The sequence below is a fragment of the Sycon ciliatum genome, chromosome 4, assembly GCF_964019385.1.
Source record: "Sycon ciliatum chromosome 4, ocSycCili1.1, whole genome shotgun sequence".
Lineage (NCBI taxonomy): Eukaryota > Metazoa > Porifera > Calcarea > Leucosolenida > Sycettidae > Sycon > Sycon ciliatum.
Window position 1 is genome coordinate 799,717 of NC_088646.1, and position 24,267 is coordinate 823,983.

At 48.6% G+C, this 24,267-nt stretch overlaps 4 protein-coding genes across 4 annotated transcripts in view; 2 read left to right on the forward strand and 2 right to left on the reverse strand.

The window, feature by feature from the left end:
* Positions 1-2,051: 2,051 nt before the first annotated feature.
* LOC135813780 (male-specific lethal 1-like 1) lies at positions 2,052-4,603 on the reverse strand. The gene has a single exon (XM_065326785.1). It carries the CDS (start codon positions 4,352-4,354, stop codon positions 2,969-2,971), a length of 1,386 nt encoding a protein of 461 aa, XP_065182857.1. The 5' UTR covers positions 4,355-4,603; the 3' UTR covers positions 2,052-2,968.
* Positions 4,604-4,921: 318 nt separating this feature from the next.
* LOC135813782 (serine-rich adhesin for platelets-like) lies at positions 4,922-12,206 on the forward strand. The gene is made up of 7 exons (XM_065326787.1): positions 4,922-6,645; positions 7,006-8,110; positions 8,385-8,836; positions 9,237-9,427; positions 10,210-10,290; positions 10,644-10,732; positions 11,238-12,206. Exons 1-7 carry the CDS (start codon positions 5,041-5,043, stop codon positions 11,462-11,464), a joined length of 3,750 nt encoding a protein of 1,249 aa, XP_065182859.1. The 5' UTR covers positions 4,922-5,040; the 3' UTR covers positions 11,465-12,206.
* Positions 12,207-12,431: 225 nt separating this feature from the next.
* Positions 12,432-24,267, reverse strand: part of LOC135813783 (uncharacterized) — a 28,343-nt gene continuing 16,507 nt past the window's right edge. Inside the window, exons 8-14 of the mRNA XM_065326789.1 lie at positions 23,936-23,967; positions 23,107-23,198; positions 21,433-21,506; positions 16,680-16,748; positions 15,815-15,980; positions 14,638-14,740; positions 12,432-13,249 (exon numbers count right to left, since the gene is read on the reverse strand). Of these exons, the coding sequence (XP_065182861.1) occupies positions 13,033-13,249; positions 14,638-14,740; positions 15,815-15,980; positions 16,680-16,748; positions 21,433-21,506; positions 23,107-23,198; positions 23,936-23,967 (753 nt within the window). The 3' untranslated portion in view covers positions 12,432-13,032. The remainder of the gene's footprint in view (positions 13,250-14,637; positions 14,741-15,814; positions 15,981-16,679; positions 16,749-21,432; positions 21,507-23,106; positions 23,199-23,935; positions 23,968-24,267) is intronic.
* Positions 18,207-21,275, forward strand: LOC135813784 (E3 ubiquitin-protein ligase CBL-B-like). The gene has a single exon (XM_065326790.1). The coding sequence runs from the start codon at positions 18,858-18,860 to the stop codon at positions 20,592-20,594; it is 1,737 nt and encodes a 578-aa protein (XP_065182862.1). The 5' UTR covers positions 18,207-18,857; the 3' UTR covers positions 20,595-21,275.

Consider the following 24,267-nt stretch of genomic DNA (forward strand, 5'->3'; position numbering starts at 1 on the left):
TATGCAAAATGTCACTAAAAGCGCCATTTCGTTCTTATTAAAGCGCGGATGACCGCGATTGGCCCATAGCACCCCGAAGACTACAACTGGTGAAATTTTAATTTTTGCCTTAACTTCCCTTTTAATCTTCATACATGTAAATGAACATGTCCCTGTAGATGGCTCCAAAAGGTTAAAGGGGAAGTTAAGGCAAAAATTAAAATTTCACCAGTTGTAGTCTTCGGGGTGCTGAGTCGAATGGTCTTGGTCCGAGAAAGCTGAGACGCTCCCTTCCTACTTGAATCCCAATCGAACTCGCGCACTTCCACCGAAACTGGGTGACTGCGCCCTACGAGATGGGGATTTGTATGCAAAATGTCACTAAAAGCGCCATTTCGTTCTTATAAAAGCACGGATGACCGCGATTGGCCCATATGTTGTAGTCCTTTGGACGCTGAGTCGACTGGTTTTGGTCCGAAAAGGCTGCGATGCAGCGTTCCTCCTTTATTCCCAATCGAACATGGTTGAACAAGCGGTCACGTGCTCCTGGGTGCCAAAATCACCTGGTCACCACGCCAGCAGGGGACAACTTTCACACCAAGGTTCAACTCGAGTGACAGGACTGCACCCAAAAAAGGTCAAAACAGGCTGTAAGTTGTACCCTGCAGGCACGGTGACCAGGTGACTGGTGTACGCAGGAGCATGTGACCGCTTGTTCAACCATGTTCGATTGGGAATTAGGGGCGAACGCTGCATCGCAGCCTTTTCGGACCAAAACCAGTCGACTCAGCGTCCAAAAGACTACAACATATGGGCCAATCGCGGTCATCCGTGCTTTTATAAGAACGAAATGGCGCTTTTAGTGACATTTTGCATACAAATCCCCATCTCGTAGGGCGCAGTCACCCAGTTTCGGTGGAAGTGCGCGAGTTCGATTGGGATTCAAGTAGGAAGGGAGCGTCTCAGCTTCCTCGGACCACGACCATTCGACTCAGCACCCCGAAGACTACAACTGGTGAAATTTTAATTTTTGCCTTAACTTCCCCTTTAATTTTTCAATAAATTTTTCAATTTATTTCCCTTGGATATTGACTTTATTGTTCCTTTCAATTGCAATACGAAAATAAAGTACAAATTGACCTAGAGCATGAAAAGAGCTTCATTTCGATATGCATGTCATACTATACAAAATATGGGTTCACATACATTCAAATGGGACTTCGGATATAAGGACACTTCGCGGATAAGGACACTTTTCTGATGCCCCGCCGAATGTCGTTATTCGCAAAGTTGACTGTATATCTCACGTTTTAATGCACTTTTTTCACGCAGTTCTTTGAACCTCTTTCCATGATCCTGTAGGTTATTTGCACAGTACGACTCCCGAGTAGATATACGATGCAACAAATTTCGTGATTTGGTCCAAATCCGCAATTTTCTGCAAATAATTCCGCGAATTCCCGGTAAGTTCTGCATCATTCCGCACTTTTCGTCGCATTTTTTCTGTTACTTTCTGCCGCAATTTCTTGCGCAAGTTTTCGAGAGTTTTTCTCCGCAAATTCCCGCAGGGACAGACTGATTGTAGACCGGACAAGATCCAATTGAAAATATAGAATCGCAAACGTTTCTCATCGTGAACCAGCCCGATTTATGAAGACGCTAAATTTGCACGCCGCGAAATTTTATCGCTTTACAGTAGTCACAAAACCTCATTATATAGATCATGGCCTACTTATAGTACAGTAGCCACTACAGTATTCACGATAACATGCAGGGTTTACATCAGGGAGTCGTAAAATACCGGTATTTTACGACTCCCTGGTTTACATGTATGTAAGAAATAGCACTAAAATCTCAAATGCTTTTCAGAGGGCCAAGCTCTAGCTCAAATGCAGTCTTCTCTGGTCTCACTGAATTTAGTTCAGTCGCGACTCCCTGGTTATGACGCAGAGCATATCGCAGCGACTCGCAGGGCCACACTGGAATTACATGTACATGAAGGCAACACAACCGAGATCGGGGATGCGAGAACAATACCTGCGCACACACAAAAAGTACACTGGAACAGGACATACGTGGACAACTTTTCATCATCTGCCTGGCTAATTTGAGCTAGAATGTCTACTTCATCATGTGAAGTCAGTGCAGGTCTGGACATGGGCATAACTGACAAGTCCAGACCAGTAGTGGCAGCTGCATGGGTTGTGGTGAAACACACACTGGCAGACTCACAGGTACCAGGCAGCCATGCACATTGCCATGTCCAGCAAGAGTGGCGACGCGTTAAGAAAATGAAAGCGGGGCCTCAATATTTCTTCATCTCTGCCCGCAACACAGCATTTAATAATAGACAAGGAGAAACAAACCTAACAAACAAAGAAACGGATGACAAACAGAAAACCCCGGTAAACTAATATACCGGGTTCGAGGTTAAAACAAAGCCTTGAACACGCCACACGGGAACATGTACCAGCAACCGGACATACAACACCAGCACAAAAAGAATGCAAGTCAACAGCGGAAAGGCATTGGTGAAAGGAGTCGGAAAAAGCGAACATCCATGGCGATAAAACTGATCCATAAAAAAAGACAAGTCGTTGGTAGGTGATAACTAAACAGTGAATTATACATCTGTACGCAGCTGTGTGCAGTTGTACAGAATGGGACCAGTGACTGACAGGTGGGGTTAGGTGATTCTAGTCGCACAGCAGCAGCAGCAAACTAAGTAGATTATTCAGTGGTACAACACTGTGGCACCGCTGGCATTGCCATGACAACAATGTGCGAGACAAGGACAAAAACAAGAATACAAGTCATGTAGCAGTATCAACAATCACAACAACAACAGCAAGAACAGTGAAATGGTATACGTACTAGTATACTGCTCCTCGGTGTCAGCAGCAGCAACGAAAAAGGGTGCCCATGCATACTGCTCGATGGCGCGGCGATGGTCTCTGCCACCTTCCAAGTTCTACCGTTCCGCAAAGCGTTAGTTTTCCTTTTTCGCTTTGCTTCGCGTCTTTCGTGGCTCACTCTCCCGAGTCTCCGCTGCCCGCTTTGCCGGGTTAAACCAAGGAAGCGAGAACTCCTTGGGAGGCAACTTTGGCACCAGTCGACCAAAAGCAGTAACAGGCAGATCATCAGTGACCTCAATACTCTCAATGCGGTCCAGTGAAGGCATGAAGGTATTGATGACTTCGCGACTCTCTTCCGCGTTCTGGTTGTGCCAACGCACTTCTTTCTCTTCGTACCGCTTCAGTAGCTTCTCGTGTTCACGTTGTTTCCGCACACGCTGCATATCCCAACGCTTGATACGCTTCTCCTCTTGTTCATGTTTCGAATGCCGCTGTAGGAATGCCTCATCCGACAAGTTCTCGGTGTCTTTACCACCCTGAAGGCGACGTGACGTTGCGTGCGTGGACTTGGGTTCGGGCTCAACAATGCGCCATGATGGTACTTTGACGACCTCGCCGCGATCAGCCTCAGGCTCATTGTCCCTGGAGAGAGCGGAGGCAAACTGCTGCGTTACAGGTGCTTCATACATTGTGTTCGTGATGAGATGGTTGGGTGGTGCAGGTGTGCTTGGGCGCTTGTTAGGCGCCGACTTATTCGCACTAGCACGGGCACATGGACTCGGCGAGCGGGACACGGATGGGGAGTGTGGTGATGAGGTTGCTGACAGGTGTTTGGCTTGAACTCTGCTGCTGGATCTGAGCTTCGCGTGTTGTGATGATCCAGTACTAGTCGCGGGCGTGGATGAAGAGTTGGATGAGGCTCCAGCCTCTCCATTGTCTATTTCTGGATTACCACGAACACACGCAATAGACAAGCGCCGATTCTGACGTTCAAGACGTCTTTCTAGCCGAGTATGGCTTTCTCGCAGTTCCTGCATTTCTGCTTCACGTTCCAGAAGGGTTGCACGCTGTTCGTCAATCATACGTAACTGCATTTGCCACAGCTCACCAAACTCAACCTTCTCTTTACTACCATTAAGAGACGCACCGCAATGAAGGCAAACTGAATTTGTTGTTGGTTTGTTGCTTTCTGCAACAGATGAACTGCGTGATCTTCCCTTCTTCTCAGACGTCTGCTCACTGATTTGCTCTCTCCCGAGTGAGCTGGAACTGGAGCGCACACTGCTAGTAGTAGCTTGGCCAGTCCTCTCTGATGTGCGCCTCGAGCGCTCACCCACCACTTGATCACCAATAGTAGTAGTTGTCGACGTAGGACTATCACCTGCTGCGCTCGTCAATGACGTCGAAGCATTCTGCCCCATTGAGATAGGTTCTCCTGGCGGGATGGCTGAACTGGAGCGGAGGCCTGGTCGGGAGCCAACGCCAAATTCTAATGTCTTGATTTGTCCTGCAGAATCCATTCGCAATTATTCTAAATCAAGAATTCAGTTTCCAATATTTAACTCACAAGACAACAAAGAAAACATCCACGCTTCATGTTAACAACAGCGGCATGAAGTAGGATGCGGAGGAGGCCAGACAAAATCTTCACTCTTCTTCTCGCATGCTACCACTTACTAATAAAAATCTAGAGCCGTAGGTGCATTGCAATACCGGTATTGCATATTATTGGTCTCCGCAAAATAAATTTGAGCATCTGTACTGTCCAGATCGATCGTGCAAAATGAAGATAATTGAAAATTCGATTTCGAGTTGTGTTGGCTTTACTTCGAGCTTCGCGTGCGCGTGCACGCAGCCGCGTAGCCGCCCCCGCGGCCGGCGCATGCAGCTGCGCTGTGCAGTATGCGCAGTGTGGATCATGCATGCGCTCGCTACGCCCGACGCGGTGCGTGTACGCGGTCACGCACGGAGCCTCGGATCGCGGCCGGGGAATTGGAAGTACCTTTCGAATGACGTCATCACACGATGGAAGGAGAAGGATGACAAAGACAAAAACTCAGAAAAAGCTTTGATCAATCAACATTCAAGAATCAAGGACTTTCTGTGCTTTCATTGAGATAAAGTAATGTTGTTTGACTAGGAAATGGTAACCTAGATGGCGGGGCTTGTTTCTGTATTGCACCGATATAGAAGGCCGTGAAGGATCATGTCTTCTGCATCGCAGAAGCAGTCAAGGACGTGGTTTCGTGCACTGACCTGCTCACGTAACCAATTTGACACTGACACAGCAATGGACAGTACTGATGGAAGCTTCATCGTTGATGACGATGCCAGTCTTATCGTTCCAGGACTGGGTGTTGGTTGCTGGAGGCTGGGATTAAGCCTACATCAAGCTCTGTCTGTGCTGCAACGCCGTATGACACCTGATCAACGCGTTGGAATAGAATTGATTGGTGCGGCAGAGTGCGATGTGTGGCTGACAGTACCAGGTTACGTGAGGTTAGAGTTCAATGGTGACACTCACCTATTACAGCAGGTTACTAGCTACTGGCCATGGTCACGTGGTGGTGTCTTCGTACAACTACAACCAAGACAGATCAACAACGTGACGGCCTCCAGAACTGAGCTGGTGCTGCCGCGACCATTCCGACTATGTCGACATGGTGAGCAGCTGAAAGTCCAGGATGTGTTGGATTTCAACTTTCCAGTGTGCAAGGAGAAGGTTGATGCAACAGGCACGATAGATTCTTGTTCGCGCCACCGGTTGCGCTTCCAAGGCTTATCGTTCCAAACCTCGGTGTCTGAACCGAGTTTGTGCTCGGCAGTGTCTGTGTTCAGTTTAGATAGCGATGATAGGAGTGGCAGTGCTATTGCTGGGGGTAGTACTAGTACTACTGCTACATGTAGTGGTAGCTTAGACAGACTGTGTGGACGGAGAGGCATGTGTCCGGTGAGTGTGTCCAGTATTGTGGAGAACACGCCATCACCGCGATGCACTGGCGTGAAGATTGAAACGCTGGCATTCCGCCGTACAGCCACCACCGCCGGCGCCGGTGAGACTAGCAGCGGCCGGAGCAGGACGAGTGACGGGGACACCGGCAACAACACAGAGCGTCTGACATGCCGGGGGTCTGGCGGCGGCGGCGGTGCTGGTGCTGCTATGACTAACACTCACATGGTGATGTTTGGTGAGAGTGTGCAGTCGGTTGTAGGCAGTCTAGGCTATCCAGATGCTGTCTACTATTGCTCTGCCAATGGTGACGAGATGCATTCTTGGAGAGCCAAGCCAAGGAAAAAGGCGCCGGCGATGTTCACACGACAGGCATCCAAGAAACTAGGAACACCTCAGCAGGAGAAAACGACTTTGGTGTCGAGTGGCAACAGCAAAGCAGCATCAGCTGGCAATAAAAAAGCAGGCAAGACAGCCGCTGGTGCACTGAATGCAGATAAACTGAAGCAAGCTGGCACTGCTGAACAGCAGCAGCAAGGACAGCAGCAACAGGAGGGTACTAGCAGCAGTGCATCAGACACCGATCTCGTGTGCTACAATTACTTTGACATTGGCATGGATATCGTGTTCACGCCGGACACCAGTACGGTTTGCAGGATTGTGTTGCATAGCAACTCGCCGTGTCATCCGTCCTTTGGTCAGTACAGCCGATGTCCGTTCCGATTGACTGCATCGTGTTGCTGCTCGCTGACGCAATGCCAACATCCAGCAGCCAAGCACTTGCACAGCCGGTCCTACATTACCCCATCCACACGCTGGCCCACACTCGTGGAGAAGAATGCATGCGGATGTGCCAGACTGGTAAGGGGGTGTACAGTGGATGGTTGCTTGTATCTCTGTTACCAAAGTACTAGTAATAGTATCTGTGCTGATATGTATGCGCATATCGATTTTCGTGCTGGGGTGTGCCGACTGCTTTGAACCTCTCAGTAGAACATGCTTAGCATATGATTCTCCCAATCTCTCTCACTGACTGTCCCTGTCTGTTATACTGTGTATGCGCTTCGAAGTAGATCGTTTGTTCTCTGGAGTACTCTCATTGTCCTTCTCTCCTACATTTCATTTTGCAGTCTTGATTTTGACAATTCACCGTCTGACTGTTGCTTCTTGCTGCTGCTGCTGCTGCTGCTTCTTCTTGCTGCTGTTGTTACTATCCTCCAGGTTGGCAATGTGGAGTATCGGAATTTCAGCTGTAATGCACACACTGCTACTGTACAGGGCAGTACCGGTGGCAGTGGCGATGACTGTGGCAGCGGTCGCAAAGCTGAGTATCTCTCGCACTGTGCAGTTCTGGACCAGTATCTGTTTGAGGTCATGGCGGCATCCTGTCGCGATGGACATCGCCTGCAGTCCATCACCATACTGCAACACCCTATTGATACTGTTTGCCATGGCAACTACCCGGGCCGCTCCATTAAACAAGTCCACGAAGAGTTTGAAGCCAAGCAAGCAGCGTTGCTGAAGAAAGCTGCACGAGTGGCAGCCAAAGAAACGACGAAGTTTGAAGTTCCTGCGTCTGACAGTTCCTCTCAGCAGAACAGAGAATCGAAACGTCACAAATCAGCAGGATCCAGTGCAACAACCAGTGCTGGCACGGCTAACAGGAATGTCACCTCTCGTGCAACCAAACCTCCCTCAATTTTAACCGTAGGCGGCGGCGGGCAGAAAAGCAACGATGGTGACGCATCAACCAGTGTTAGCACGTCACCTGTCACACCCACAGCGACGGCGGCCATTGCTGACAAAACTGAGAAGAAGAGCAAGCAGATGGCAGTGATCACGCCACGTCAAACAGAGACCAGTAAACTCCGCAAGGACAAGTCTCAGAAATTTCGACTCGGCAGTACAAGCGCCTCACCCAATGCCAGTAGCAGCAGCTCAGAGCAGAAGGCAGCCTCGGCGAAGAAAACAAAGAAGACACCATCACAGGCACGACTGTCTTCATCAAGTCGCAGCACTAAAAGCAGCTCACATGCTGAGAAGCCTACAAGCCTAGCATTACCCTCACACACTGGAGGAACAGACACAACTGACGGAGTTATGACAACAGTGGATAACAAACCATCACCTTCGGAGCAAATGCTGTCAGCGTCACCTACTAGTACTGCTCCTACGAAGACGTCCAGTTATGACTCCGACAAGACAGCCGTACATGAAACATCAACAGCACCCAACGCTGGTCACAACACTTTGCAAGAGTATGCCAGCGCATTCCGTCCACGCGCTGCTCTCGACAGGTCTCCTCCTCGGTCTCCCCAGCTAGCAGGTAAAGCTTCGTCACAGACTGCAGACATCTACTAACAGTCTAGTGCGCAGCCTTGTTGGAAAAATGTAGGGTATATGTTCCTCATGGTACTAACCCACATATCACTATGCTGGACTGGGTTGCAAGGGACATGGAAATATGTGTAGGCACGATATAGCGTTGTTCAAACTACCGATAAGGTTAAAAGAAAGCACAGGTTTTCTTTGCAACTGCCGTGAAAGTGGCTTGATGTTCGCGTTTCTGTCTGTGCTTACTTATGTTGTTTAAAAAACAGAGTCTCCGCACAGTGGAACGGGTGCACTTGCCAGAACTCTGTTCCCGGAGGTTTCTGAAGACGCGTCTCTAGCCATTACCTCTGTGTCACATGACCGCGGTGGACCACCAGACCACAGACCGTTCTCCAGTCGGCAGGAACAACGAACGGCAGATCCTGAGCAGCACCAGGCGCATGCACTGCAGGTAGCGGCACTATCCACAACAAACTTGCACATTGTCGACTCAGCTAATCCTCTAGCATTGTCCATGCCTACGACACCACGCACACCCACTGCCGGCACTCCTTCTGGAGGAAACACTCCGTCGTCAAATCGCCGTAGTTGGACACAGCCGTCAACGTGTGGCATCAAAGACCAGTTGTCAGAGAGTCTGAAAGAGGATGATATTCGCTTGGAGTCCATTCTCCACGATCACGACGACGTTGCCAACGCCTTGTCGTGTCGAGCACAGGTAAGCAGTACATTACCGGTATGTGCAGTTGTCTACTGCCTGGTGTGGACTCTCTATTAATGTGGACTCTCTACTCGTGTGGACTCTCTACTCGTGTGGACTGTGGACTTGTGTGAACTGTCTGCTCGTGTGGACCGTGTGTCATAGTCAGCGAGCTGTCCTATGATGTTAGTAGTAGCAAGAGTACATAACCACGGTTATGTACTCTTGCTAGTAGCACTGGGTGTTTGTGCTTAGTAGTAAATGTATGCACATGTGCAGAGCGGCTGCTCAGAGATGACAGGCGCCACCAACATGCTGAGTATTGCTATGGATGTGTTAACTTTGTGGCCAGGGCATGCACCTGTGCTGTGCTATCATGACATGATTGGTGTGTGGTTCACTGTTCACTGTGTTGCAGTTATTGCGGACTTGCCAATCGCAGTGGAGAAGTGGCGCACCACACATTGCAATACGTTCCATTCTGGGCACAGCTGCCAGCACCGTCGGTCATAGCACACGTACATCAACACTGGACAGCACGTCGACGTGTGCAGAGTGTCTGGACTCTGCAGCATTGGTCAACCTAGTGCAGGTCTGCAATGATGACATGTGAGTAGAGGACAGAGGATTGCTCACTGACACAGTGAATCCAATGTTCGTCTTGGCATGCTTTGCTTTATTCGTAGCTCTGTTGCTCTGCTTGCACAGTCAATCTGCTGTATTTCTGTCTGAGAGACTGTTTGGGAATGGACGACTGTACGGGAATGGAAGACTGTACTTGTACATTGCATTGTCTAGCTAGTACAGGACGATAATACATCATAATAGAGAGGTTCCGGGGTACGATTTTCCGTGCCAAAATCCGTATGGGCGCTACGGATTTTTTCCAGGCGTGCTCCATACGATTTTTCGGCACGGAGAATCCGTGTAGACTGGCTTTCACACGAACCATGTTTCGTATGGAGATTTTGCGTCATCAGGTGCAGAAAGATTTTTCGCGTACATATTTGGCACGAGAAACATCGATTTTCGGCGGGAAGTTTTGATTTCGGTACAAATTTTCAAAATAAAAAGGCATAGCGCGGGAATGTGACGTGTTTGCGATCGTAACCTAGGCAATGACGGCAAAAACATAAGTTCCGTACTCCGGAACATTTCACTGCTCGAAAACGACGTATAAAAATCCGTAGCGCCTCTACGGATTTTGGCACGAAAAATCGTACTTCGGAACCTCCCTATTAGCATCCTGGATGTCATTACATTGCTCTAGAGAAGACTACACATTTATTTCTCTCTCTCTCTCACACACACACACACACACACCACACGCACACACTATTTGAATTTCCCTCCCTCTCTCTCTCTCTCTTTCTCCTTGTGATCCTACGCAGGCCCCTCTTGCTGAGTGTTGATATGTCCGCTGACATCCTACCAGTGATTGCACAACTGTTGAGTCCACAGCAGCGGCTCAGGTAGGTGTGCATGGCCAGCACCAGCATCAGTAGCAACATCAGTAGCAACATGACTTGTTGTTACTGCTACCATTAGCACATGTATCAGATGTAGAAAGGCTGGGACTGATAGTCGTGTACCTGTAGGTTTGCTTTAGTAGAAAGGCTGGACTGGTAGGCCACCATAGATTGACTTTGGTAGATACACACTGTACTGGTAAGTAGTGTGCAGTGTGGAGAGTAACAGCTCAACTTCCATACTGTGCTTTGTTGCTTGATTTCTTCATTCTTACAATGGCGTGGTTGATCTCTTTGACGGGATGTTATCTGCTGTTCTTCGTGTGGTGTGCTGGCTTACTGTCCTATTTATGTAGCTGGACGGAGGTTCTATGTCGTTACGTGTCAATGATGGTGGAGTATGTACAGGGAGAGATCAAGCGAGACTCAGCGTTGACTCGGCGAGGTAGGTGCTCCAGGACCATGTCTCTAACATGAGTTGTACAGAGTGTAGTCTGACTGCTCTCTACCGCTACTCGCGGGTGCTCATTTGTGTTGCTCTGCTTCGTCCGGCGAGCACATGGATCTCTTGTTATTGTGATGAACGCTCCACTGTTTGTACGTCTTTGTCGTGACAAAGATATACCGTATTTCCCCGAACTGTAGGGCCAACTAAGGGGACTTACAATCGATCATGACTTACTACTGAAGTGAAAATATTGAAATGATATGACATGGACCTGAAAATGAGGCTGTGACTTACAATCGGGTGATACAGTACTGGCAGCAGGTCCGGGCTGTTGTTCTCAGCAGCAGGCACATACTTCGAAGTAGTACAGTGGCACTGCCACTAGCACTGCCTTCCTCGTGCACTGCTCTCAGTCTCAGGACATGGTGTTACTGCTGAGCAGAGCTAATGATGCGGTCACATCTGGCTTTGCTTTGGTTTCCTTGTCTACACTATGTCACAGAGGCTACTATGGATCGCACAGTCGTTGGTCTGCGGCGTAACTTGGTCTCTCTGCATGCTAGTCTAGATGAAGCACTCAACTCTAGTGCATCACCACTATCTCCACTGGACTCTCTGCCTATTGCACCGGCATGGAGGCGCACGCTGGAAGAGGCTGATAGCAGTGAGCGATGCAAGTGCACTGAGCTCCTGCATCAGACGCTGCAGCACGTCAGCTTGTTGCTGTAGCTGCTGCTGCTGCTACCACTGAGGCTGTATTCCTCTCTCGCTCGCACATAGTCTGCTACTCTGCTACTCTGCTACTTCAAATACTTGATTGATTTGAGTTGCTAGTGTTGATTCTTCTCACATAGGGTTCCCTAGGCTCTCCCCGTCTGCAGTCGGTTGATATGCAAAACTTTTAGGTTAGAAAAAGTGTTTGAGATATACCACACGTTTTTATTACTCTCGTTTGATAAAATATATAGCAGTATTATGACATACTCCACAAAACACGACTTCATGCCGGTCATGAAAGCATACTTGTCACCTTAAGACTCTTTCACATCTTGCATACAACATGCATGTACAACAAACACAAGTACACGCTAGCTCTTTTCACCCATCAAAAACCTGCGATTGCTTTCTCTCTTCTTCTTTCTTTTTTAAAATCCTTTTTACATCTTGTGTTGGCAGTGCTGGTACATGTTTGACGTGTAACCCAATGTTTAGCAAGTTTTAGGCAGGGGGGGAGTACCCCGCTACCCTCTGGTTAGGGTGCTGTAAAGCGTGCTGTTTTTGTTTTAATTTTGTTTTTACTTTAGCATGGTTTATAACTTGATATCTGTCTCCTAGCCCCTATACGACGATAATACTTTATAGCTAGACTTTATAGCTATGATGAAGAGTCAATGCACTCTTGCTGTGATCCAATGATTGCTAGCTATGCATTTTAGCTGCGCCACGATTTAACAAGTTATTGGAAACCTTGGCGAAGTTGTTGCTGCGCCGGAAACGAGAGCGGGTGAGAAATTGACTCATGAACCTAATAGTATAAGGATCGCTGTGTGCATTCAGGTCCAGACATAATATTTTAGCTCAGGGCGTGTTGTAGCGTGCTGCAATGCAAACTGGCGCAAGCAATAGATACTTGACCCTGCCCAGACGAAACCCTTTTATTTCTTGGCTGCCTGCACCACAGCGGTAGCATGACACATGTTGTCATATCGCACACGTGAGCAGCTCTATCATATGTACGCTAAGTTGCTAACACTTGGCGACAAGAAGATTTTGTCCAAGAAAACACATACTTTGTGAAGTAGAATGCTACTACTACAATGTAGTACAATGCAGTACGTGAAGTAGTTGTAGTAAAGTCCTCAATGCCAGTGAGAAAAAAGTGCTACTAACAGGCCGGCCGGGGGTAAGCCAACTCTAACATGCTTTCACACATCTCCCCCAAAAATCACCGGCTGAAAAGGAAAAGATAGTTTCATGACTGAGGGCGCAATGTGATGTTACCATGGTTATTTGAGCATCATGGCAGTTGTATCATGAGGGAAAGTTAATGTGTTTCAGGAGCATGCTGGGCTGGAGCATGCTGGGCTTGAGCAATTATGAATTCAGTTAGTTCGTAAGAATATGTCCCTGGCGTACAGGTACAGGTACAGGTGTGAGGATTTCAGCAGCTACATACATAGCTACAGACATAGCTACAGACATAGCTACAGACATAGCTACATACATAGCTACAGACATAGCTACAGACATGGATCAACACTTGAATAGCTCATCGTTTCAGCAGCTACAGACATGGATCAACACTTGAATATCTCATCGTTGAGCAGCACAGACCAGGCGCTGTCGTAAGTCTTGGACTTGAGGCGCTGCAGCAGGCGTGTAAGGCGAGCCTTGCTGCTGCGCTGAGCGGCAGAACGCTGCGATTGTGTGTAGGTCACGGCGTGCAGTAGCTTATCGACAAGATAGCGTAACCAAATAACATTAGTCAGCGGCTTGGTCTGACTCCAGTCATTGCTGAAGAAGCACAGGCAGCAGCAACAGTATGGAGAGGAAAGTATCAGCACCAAGAGAGATACCACATGCACTGTAGCCGAAAAGGTGACTCATCCATGAAGACTTAGCCATGCAGAAGGACACACATAGGTCCAGTTCCTAATTTGGCATGCACTTGATGACATAATGCCTCGTTGCACATGACATCATGGCGGCAGTGTCGCCGGTGACTCGGTGAGTGCCACGGAGAAAGGAAGGAAGGAATGGACACCGTCAAGGACTGGCAAGTGACAACGTCGAGTATTTTCATTTCGTGGCACAAAAGAAGTGACTTTCCTCCTCGGCCAAGATATAAGTGCCCAGGAAAGTTCAAAGATGTCAGCGTTCAGCTGCATGTGCCAGTAACGGTACATGTGATTTAGGAAGTGCTACATGCACTGGTGCACTGCTAAACACTAAGACTTTACCAGTGCTTCACAGGGATGTAACAGTCAGACTAGCTGCCAAGGTGCCTGTTCACTTTTCTGCCAGCCCAGTGTGCTTACAGCAAGGAAGCCACCAAATACATACATGCCAACCTGGAGGCTCGAGTCTCCTGGACAACCTGCCTCAATTCCCTTGATTTGGACCGTTTTCCCTGGACACCATTTTCTTTGTGCATCCATCATTATCAGAGATATTTTCACTTCACCTATTCACCTGAAAATTCAAAAAAAAACCAGCGGTGCACAACGCCGTCCGGTGCAAGTGCAGTGTTCCCCATGTCATGATCATCCAACCAAGCTAGGCCCAGGCCGCGCCGCGTAGATCTACACCGCGCGAGGCATGTGTGTGGGCCAGTGTAGTGCATTCAGTGCATGCAGCATGTTGCACCAGATCGATCGAGTACTACAAACTGTACTCGATCGATCCAGTCCACACACGCCGCGCTTCGAGCTGTGTCTAGTACTAGATTCTACGTGCTCAGCTGCATGTACAAGTACGAGCACACGGCCGACTCTAGATCGAGGATATCTGAAAAATCGTCATAAAAATGAAAAAAAACATCGATTTTAATTTTTAACAGTCCCGTTTCGATCCCGGGACTTTCGCAGAACCTCCCGGGACCCCAGGACAAACAAGCCATTCCCGGGACTGTCCCGGGCAACCCGGGACGGTTGGCATTTGTGCAAAAAGTGAAGAGTTTTCGATGACAACATGCTAGTAGGTCTGTAGTAACAGTTACGTTGAGCAAAGTACTGCAGACAGCACTCCAAAACAGATCATTTTGAGTTTGCTGGAGCAGGTCTACTGAGGAGTGCTGCGAATGTGCTCGACACAACCAGAACAACCAGAACAACTAGAACATACTGTTATCCATGTGAAAAACTATTTAAAAAACAGCATTTCAGTGATTTCACGTTACTTACCCCAGCTCCGTGCGCATGAGTCTGTAGACCTCGAACTGGAAATCGCCTTTACCCGTGAAGAGAGTCGGGTCTGCTGCTAGATCGCAGAAGACTGTAGTACCATCTACATGTACATGTACAGACATCAGACACCCACAAAACCCACAAGATGTACACATGTAACGCAGAGGAATAATATATTTATTATCCTCCAACAACATCTAGTAGTAACCTGGTGCGCAGCCTATTGGTATCTATTGGTATTGGAGTTAAAAGTTGCGAGTGAATTCAATATGTCAGCTTGCCATTTCCAGGCCAGCCTAGAATTCGTAAGACCTGGCCGTAACGAAAGCTGTACGAACTTTAGTCAACTTCAGACGGAAAAGAGCTCAACGGCGAAAACTACTTTCGTTGAAATCACCGCACTACCACGCAGTAATGTACGACACCTGTGTACCGTCATGCACTGAGCGTGTGCATACCTGACTACCGAGACCAAGAGTACATAAACCAGAGTGTGCAACTCGGGATGGTTCCTGTGGGAGCGTAATTCGTGCAGTACGTCATTTCTGACGGCATGGTAAGCCACAGGTACGGTGAAAAGTTGCGTAACTAGTCGCGGTGGTGCAGGTCACTGAGTTTGTCCTGATTTCGGTTTTTTGATACGGATAGCCTGGTGACTTTACTTGTCGGTGGATGTACGCAGCGTACACAGTCACACAAAACACCGAAATCCTGAAACAGGACGTCTAAAATCAAGCAAACTTGGCTGATTTCTGGGCTATGAAACATGAAAATTTGAGCTGTACACAAGTCGCAGCTTGGCTGACCTCATCAGGGTGACGTAGTGCACGAACTGCGCTGTTTCAGATCTGATATGCACAGTTGCACACTCTGGTTTATGTACTCTTGCCGAGACTATTTCCTGTACTCCGAAAAAACTTGTCGTTACCACTTTTTGCGCAAGGTCCGAACCAATCTATTTTCGTAACCTTTTTCGTGATGCCAGATCCGGCCAAGGCTACGAAACTTCGTTACGCGCAACCTCTTGAATGATGGTTGATCAAACCATTGTTGCTACCGGCAACATAATTACTAACACTCTGACACTCTGAAGCAAGGCAGAAGATGAGACAATATCTGCAGCACATCAACAGTTACGACAGCCAGCTACGTGGCTGTAGGCATGACAACATACCATGGATGAGCCGTGACAGTGTGAAGTCGATAATGCTGATGTGAAAACCAGCCGACGCTACGGAATGCTGGTCGCCCTGGATACGGCATGTAACGATGTCATCGTCAGCGCATTCTCTCAGCAGTATGTTACCCCAGTGTAGATCACGATGTTCAAACTCCACAGCCTGTAGACAACAATTGACACGTACACGCACGCACACGTACACATACACACACACAAGTACATGATTGTACACGCACACACAAATGCACGTCTACCTCTTCATCAGCAGACAGCGGTGTGCCATTATGGGAATATGGGATTAACTACAGTCATGAATTCGAACAGACACACAAATCAACTCTCTCTCTCTCTCTCTCTCTCTCTCTCTCTCTCTCTCTCTCTCTCTCTCTCTCTCTCTCTCTCTCTCTCTCTCTCTCTCTCTCTCTCTCTCTCTCTCTCTCTCTCTCTGTGTCTCTCTGTCTCTCTTTTTCTTTCTTTCTCTCTCTCTCACACACACACAAACAGAGAATACACCAAGATTATGGTGTTGATACTCAGAACTTCTTGCACGATCATACCGGTAGTGAAATCATCAGACAGCACTATCTTGCATGAAACTAGGAGTAACAACACCATAGCCTTGGTTCACTGTGTAGTAAAGAGAGTAGTGATACACAGTGCAGTGCAGTGCAGTGCAGTGCAGTGCAGTGCAGTGCAGTGCAGTGCAGTACAGTACATGCTGGATGAGCCCTAGACTGTAGGCATGTCACTGCCGCACAGGCAGTAGTCAGTGCAGTACAGTACAGTTGAGTGCAGTATATGCTGGATGAGCACTAGACTGTGTGCATGACACAGTCACTGCTGCACAGACAGGACTTACCCTCTCTGCTGTAGCTAACGCCATGGTGACCTGCTGGAAGACGCTGATGGCCTGGCCAAAGTTACTCATCTACAACACACGCAATGCAACAACACAGACGATGAAGTTCAGTATCATGACTGAGGGTAGAGCTGCCTTGGACTCTATGAAGACAGCACCCGCTGCTATGGCAAGGCAACACTAGTCGGATGACTAGTATCAATACATGGACTGGGAGACTATCAAATGGAGAGCTGTGTTACCTGCCACCAAACTGTGACAGAGACCAGCTTAGAGGTCATAGCTGCCACCGCACAGTTAGAGCAGAGCACACAGACAGGCAGGTAGAGCAAGAACAGAGAATGGAGTTTTTTTGTCATGCTAACCACTGACAATGTGACATGAGTGTGCATGCATGAGGCTAGCTTATCATGTTCAGTGACGACAGAGCTTCGTGAGTGGTCCCAAACTACCTGTGTTACGTGGACAGAACCAAACAACAATGCCACAGTAAGCCTCCAACGTGACAAACAAGGGGGAAATTCATACCCAAACTCACCATCAAAACCACACTGACTACACCAGACTATGCAGAGCTACAAACAACCAGTCAACCGCTATTCAGGCTGGAGACCGTATCGTAGAGGAAAGTACCAACGTTGTCATGGCTCTTCACAAAACCAGTGTAACGGCTACGCACTCATCATGATACAATATCGGCATCTGACATTTGCAACTATAGGTATCCAAACTGACAGAGGACTCAACGATAAGTTGACGAATTCTTGGGAAAGCTCGTGGGGCAAGGCTAGTGAATGGTATTGACATCGCTGGTGAAACGAAATGTCAGAATGTAATGCATGGTAACAGCCAGGACTGGGACAGGTTGTGAGTGAAGATGATGACGATGCAACATTGATGTAACAGGATCCGCCATATCGCACAATGTTGTGAATGATCAAATCTCACGCCATGGAGCAGATAATTGTTCGCATGTGCAACCAAGAGTACAGGTGCATAGCACGCACAGTACACTCAGTTGATGATTGCGGCAAACATCAGATCTTGGCTACAAAGTACATGTAACAATGTGACAAGCACAGCCATGCATTTTTTCGGGGTAACGGCCTCTTTTACGGGCAAGATAAAGTCATGTAGATGTGAAAAAATAGAGATACCATGAAAAGTAAAATAGAATTTTATTCCAGTACAATACATTGGAAAACTCCAAGAAATTCCACGTAAAACAGACGAAATTCAATTGTCAATGGCCGATGCCTACCCCAGCACCATCCTGCGCATTGCATGTTGCAATGATGTGCTATGCTACACACTGTACAATATAACACTATACAGTATACAGTATACTGTACATGTACTACTACTACTACTACTACTACTACTACTACTACTACTACACTACGCATTGCATGCAGGGTTGCTGCTGCTGCTGCTGCTGCACAAGTGCTAAAACTATGTACTGTACTACATTGTTACTTGGTGAATGTGTGAGTGAGGAGTGAATGTGTGAGTGAGGAGTGAATGTGTGAGTGAGAGTGAATGTGTGAATGAGACGATGCCAACACATGCAAGTGAGTGTGACATAGTAGCCTGCGCGGACGGACGTGAAAATACAACAAGTAGTTTGAATGTTGCCTACACATTATGTGTGTTGTTGCTGTGTTTGCATGTGTGTTTGTGTGAGTGGTGTGTGTGTAGTGAGTGTGTGTGTGTGAGTGTGTGTGTGTGTGTGTGTGTTGGCCATGACTGGAAAGTGTGAACAAGCTGTCTTCTACAGTGCTATAGCTGTTACTGTGGTGAGTATTCAACATGGTATGACATCATAACATTGATAACACCAATCAGTATGACATCATCACATTGATAACACCAATCAGTGATTCTCAACAAGTTACAGATCATCACACTGCCTGATACAGTTAGCAACGATTTGTCACAACTCTACAAGCACCAAGCTGCAATAGCTATATCAGTGGAACGCATGCTAGCCAGTAAAAACTATTTGTTAGTAAGATGAGAGACAGTACGTGAGTGCTGGTTGGTTTTTAACTTCTTACCATGCTTCCGTGTACGGATTGTCCCGATTGAGTTGTGTGGCCCCCATGTGCCTCAATTCTTACCTGTTAACTGTATAGCAGTCCAGTAAACAGAGACACTTGGACAGGGATAGAGAACGTGATGGTGGGAACGGGCACGATGGACATGGACACGGACCGAGAAGAGCTCCTGCTACGCATCGCAGCCAGAGAGAGTCGAAACGAAGCGGCCAAGAGTGCCCAGACGGAGACGCCAGCGCTCGGCACATGTCTTGGCCGTGCACTGTTGGTTGCGGCACCAGTTTGTCCGTTGCCACGGCCAGGACTTATGCAGAGGGCAAGAGCGCGGTTAAGACCGGCAATGTGGACATACGACAAGCCATCAGACAAGATGCTGTTTCCAAGACTCGAGATCATCCTCAAAGTCATTTCTCAAATTTTTCCAAATGATCTAACCCTGGCCATGGATGAGCCGTGCAGAGGTGCTCTGGAGTCGCAGAGCGGCTTGCAATCATTCCTTAACGATGAGTTCTACCCGGCGTGCGTCTATTTGAGTGCAATACGCCAGAGACTGGCCCAGCACACGCCGGAGATGATGCTGCGACTGCTGAAGGAGGACGAGTACTTACGGCTATCACTGCGGCGCATTCTGCAAGACCACAACCGCTTGTGCGTGTTGGCCATGGCCCATGCCAAGGGAGAGTGCCAGGGAGACAAGTTCACGCAAGAAGTACTAGCTATATTCTACACACTAGAGTACACTGCTTGCGAACTGTCGCTCATGTACGGCCAAGAGCTAGGCATACCCACGCAAAGAGACAGAGACAAGCTAATGTCCGCCGACGATGTCAGAATTGTACAGGCGCGCGAGTTCTGGAAGCAGCACTTTGCGAACAACATACTTGTCAGCTGGAAAACGTTCTATGCCGAGTTTGAGGAGAAAGGCAAAGCAGATATCCAAAAAGCCATTGATCAGGAGCAAGTGGACAGTGAAGAAGACGCACAGGAGCCAGGCCCCGTTGACTTACCTGGTCCATGCTCTGTGAGGTTTCAGTGCATTGACAAGGAGAAAGGATTAGAGGTACACATTCGCAGACTGCTGGATTTGACCAGGGATGGCTGTGTATCGCTGTACGAATACGACATCTTCACACAGCTCATGCAACCGTTCAGCAAAATCTTCCAAGCCGTCATTCTGCTGACCCTGGATTCGCCAGCATTCTGCTTTCCCGATCGCTACCATCGTGTTCGCCAGGCACTGAAAGATACAGGCCCCGGCAGCTACATCTACACGCCCAGTCGGTCACGCCGTGGAAAGTGGGACGTCACTTACATCACACACAATAACACAGTTCGCAACATCCAACTGAACGGCTCGCTATCAAGATACCTGACTCGCATGCAAGAGGTCGACGGGGAGAAGCGCGTGTGCCGCTACCCAGGCGGGAAGAGCCAGGACCCGTGGAACGGCAACCTTGCGCGCTTCTTCCGCGACAAGCGCACCATCGAGGTGACGGCAGAGATGGACGCGCAGTACAAGGAGGCCGGCCTGAACTTTGGCGTGTGCAAGATCTGCACGGAGAGGAGCAAGGATAGAATACTGTACCCTTGCACTCACCTCATCTGTCACGTGTGTCTGGCGAAGCCTGATCGCCGCGGACGCATACGCTGCCCATTCTGCAAGTCCACCATCATGTCCTGTGAACAGATCATCCTGGAACAGCGGAAGGACGAAGAGGCAGACTGGAACCTGGGCTCTTCGATTGACGATGACTCGGAGGACCAGGAGGTTGACACTGAGAAGGTACAACGTTCAACGGATGGTGGTGACGACGGTGGTGGGCCAGGACAAGATGATGACAAGCGTGATGCTGCGTGATCGCGTCACAGCTGACCCAAAGCAGAGAGCGAACCCTCAGAGCCTGATGCAGGCTTTCCGTAACCTGCTCACCTGCTCAGCAAGGGCAATTGTGAGGGTTAGAGATGGAGGCAGGCTTTCCATACAACTAACCCGCTGAGCAAAGACAATTGCCGGGGTCAGAGATGGAGGCCAGCTGTGTGTACAACTAACTAACCGGCTGAGCAAGGGCATGGTCAGGTACTGGACTATGCCACTGTGGTGCTGTATACATAGACTTGATACACTGTAGTGCTGCACACATAGACAGGTAACATAGACTGGTAACATAGAGTGGGTACATAGACAGGTACCTTACAGCGGTAAGCACACGGGATACAACAGATCTGTTGGTGGTATCAAGCACACAGTATATGTCATTATGTCTGTGTGCCACACCGTGCAGAGTAAAGAAACCCAAGCTGTACAGACTGCTGAAACACGGCGCTGCAGCACTGTTGGTTGTATTTTCTGTTTCTTTAGTCCATTTCCCACACACAAAGAGGACTACTGACCGGATACGACCAATGATTGTACATTTCTTACGACTATAAACCATATGATGACAGAATGACAGTTACATTCAGCTTGTAGGGAACGTGTATACTACTGTATAGGCATGTAAAATAATCCATGTGTTGTGTTACTAACTTAGTATGACAAAGTTTTGAGAATTACAGGATGCCGTGTGCCAACTGCTGATGGTCATTGGAAACCAGTGCAGATGAGTGAGTGAGTGAGTGAGTGAGAGAGAGAGAGAGACCTGTGGAGAGGTAGAAATGTGGAATACTAACCAGACCAAACTGCTACAAACACCCACCTCACTATGTTCCAGGTCCCGGCCACCATTCGCAAACTCAAACACAATGAACAGCTGACCACTTGGGTAGAAATCTGTATGGAGAAACAATTCAGATTCCAAACAACAGCACATAAACCTTGACATAAGAAGAATCGCACTGGCAGAAATACACGTAACACTATATTAAAACAGAGAGGTTCCAGGCTGTCCAAGAGAGTGCTCAATACCGGGAGGCAGAGCTGGTTCAAAACAATAAGAGGACAGAGAAAGTGTGTTAACTCCGAGTTTCACGCACTAAGCTGTTTTCTGATGATCGCTTAGTGCGTGAAACTCGGAGTTAAAACACTTTCTCTGTCCTCTTATTGTTTTTAACACTATATTACATAGACACCCTCTGACAACGCTATCAGTAACCAAGTTGTACACCCCCCCCCCCCAATGGAAATGTGTGAGTACATGTACAGTGAAGATCGGATGTAAGGGTGGTAAGGGTGGTAAGGGTGGTAAGGGTGGTGAGGGCGGTAAGGGCGGTGAGGGTGGTAAGGGCAGTAAGGGTGGTAAGGGCGGTAAGGGTGGTAAGGGTGGTGAGGGCGGTGAGGGCGGTGAGGGTGGTGAGGGTGGTAAGGGTGGTAAGGGCGGTAAGGGTGGTAAGGGTGGTAAGGGTGGTAAGGGTGGTATCGGATGTAAGGGTGGTGCAAACAAGAACAGATTGAGTTTGACAACCAATTTTTGCTGCTCAAGTGTCATCGCAAGTCTTTTAACTAAGATTGGATTAGGTGACAGATCAAATATAGTGACTTTGTTCTATTTCCTAAAATTGTGTAATAATCTGCATTCCATACATGGCATAGGGTACAGGACTGTCGGGTGCAGAAGAACGGAGTGCAGAAGAACGGAGTGCAGGAGAACGGAGTGCAGAAGAGCGGAGTGCCGAAGAACGGAGTGCAGAAAGAGCGGAGTGCCGAAGAACGGAGTGCCGAAGAGCGGAGTGCCGAAGAACGGGGTGCCGAAGAGCGGAGTGCCGAAGAGCGGGGTGCCGAAGAACGGGGTGCCGAAGAACGGAGTGCCGAAGAACGGAGTGCCGAAGAACGGAGTGCCGAAGAACGGAGTGCCGAAGAATGGAGTGCCGAAGAATGGAGTGCCGAAGAACGGGGTGCCGAAGAACGGGGTGCGGAAGAACGGGGTGCGGAAGAACGGAGTGCGGAAGAGCGGAGCGCCGAAGAGCGGGGCGCCGAAGAACGGGGTGCCGAAGAGCGGAGTGCCGAAGAGCGGAGTGCCGAAGAGCGGAGTGCCGAAGAACGGAGTGCCGAAGAGCGGAGTGCCGAAGAGCGGAGTGCCGAAGAGCGGAGTGCCGAAGAGCGGAGTGCCGAAGAGCGGAGTGCCGAAGAGCGGAGTGCCGAAGAACGGAGTGCCGAAGAACAGAGTGCCGAAGAACAAACAGGCTAGGATTTCACTAAGCACAGCATACCAATTATGTACACAAGTCCAGGTGACTCCAATGTGCATATACTGCAGCACATGAAAATAGGAAGAAGGCCTAGGCTGCTGTGCTTGGAGGCTGACCCCCCCCCCCCCCTAGTTCTTTGGCATCTGACAGTACTCTACACCACTGTTTGAAAAAGCGCAGAGTCAAGTCTTAGACAAATGTGTGTGTGTGTGTGTGTTGGGGGGGGGGGGGGAGCTGGGCCTAACCTGGCCTGTCGTTCTCCGACGTATGGTCACGATTCCAAGTGTCCCAAAGTTTGAGCAGCGACTTTGGGTAGGCCCCTTGGCAACAAGCAACACTGGAAAACAATTCACACAAGCAAATATCAAGAGTGACTCGAGTGCACAGTAATCCACCAGAATGAAATACTCGTACACACAGTAATGTACACAGTAATGTACACATTCATCAATGGAAGATTCCAAAGAGCCTAGCTATTTTACGGTTTTCGCAATGTGCAGTGTGCACACTGCTAACACTAAGTACTGAAGTACTAGCTTAGGATGCACACAGTACAGTGTGTGGCATGCTGCAAACAATTCATGCCAGATATTGCATGTAGCATGCACACGAGTCACAGAGTACCACGCGTCTGGATTGATTTCATGCCAGATGGCAAACTTCAGACAACTGAATTCAGTTGTCTGAAGATTGCCATCTGGCATGAAACTATTAGTTACAACAAACCAGACGCGTGGTACTCTGTGACTCCTGTGTTACTGCTCTGCTTCCGCATTGAGCACTCTATCAAACCGGAGGACTCCGCTCTCATGTAGCATGTACATGTACACAAGAACATGTACACTGAGATATGAGTGCTATGTGCCATGCGTGCAGTACTGTACTGCAATACTAGTGACTTGGTTGTACGATGGAATTTCAGAAAGACATGATAGGCCAGGATGTGGCGTATGCTCAAGCATATCAGCAAAATGATACCCCTCCCCTCCCCTCCCCCACCCCCACCACCACCAACACAACCGTAGCACACATGCCAGAATCACAGTGTAGCTACTAGACACAGTCATTGCTCACCGGTGCAACTTGATGAAGTTTGAAGTGAAGTTCTGAAGCACATACACATGCACATGCACACACACATACACACACGTGCACGTGCGCGCACGTACACACAGATACCCACACAGAAGACAGAAGATAGCTATGCAAGTGTGACCTATACACTGCATTCATTCGTATACAGTAAAACCTGTAATGGCGACCACTCGGATACGGCGACCACTCGACCATGGCGACCACTTTTCCTTGTCACGGATGCATTCACATTCAAAACAGCTCGGATAAGGCGACCACTCGCTCAACGCGACCGACGACTACCCACCCGCGACCGCGTTGCACAGTGCTAG

What these genes read in the sequence shown, in the direction of transcription:
- LOC135813780 (XM_065326785.1), bottom strand. Translation starts at nt 4,354, where the DNA reads ATGGATTCTGCAGGACAAATCAAGACATTAGAATTTGGCGTTGGCTCC.
- LOC135813782 (XM_065326787.1), top strand. Translation starts at nt 5,041, where the DNA reads ATGTCTTCTGCATCGCAGAAGCAGTCAAGGACGTGGTTTCGTGCACTG. An exon ending in CCTTGTCGTGTCGAGCACAG is followed by an intron (nt 8,837 to 9,236) that starts GTAAGCAGTACA and finishes ACTGTGTTGCAG; the next exon opens with TTATTGCGGACTTGCCAATC. An exon ending in CAGGTCTGCAATGATGACAT is followed by an intron (nt 9,428 to 10,209) that starts GTGAGTAGAGGA and finishes GATCCTACGCAG; the next exon opens with GCCCCTCTTGCTGAGTGTTG.
- LOC135813784 (XM_065326790.1), top strand. Translation starts at nt 18,858, where the DNA reads ATGGTGGGAACGGGCACGATGGACATGGACACGGACCGAGAAGAGCTC.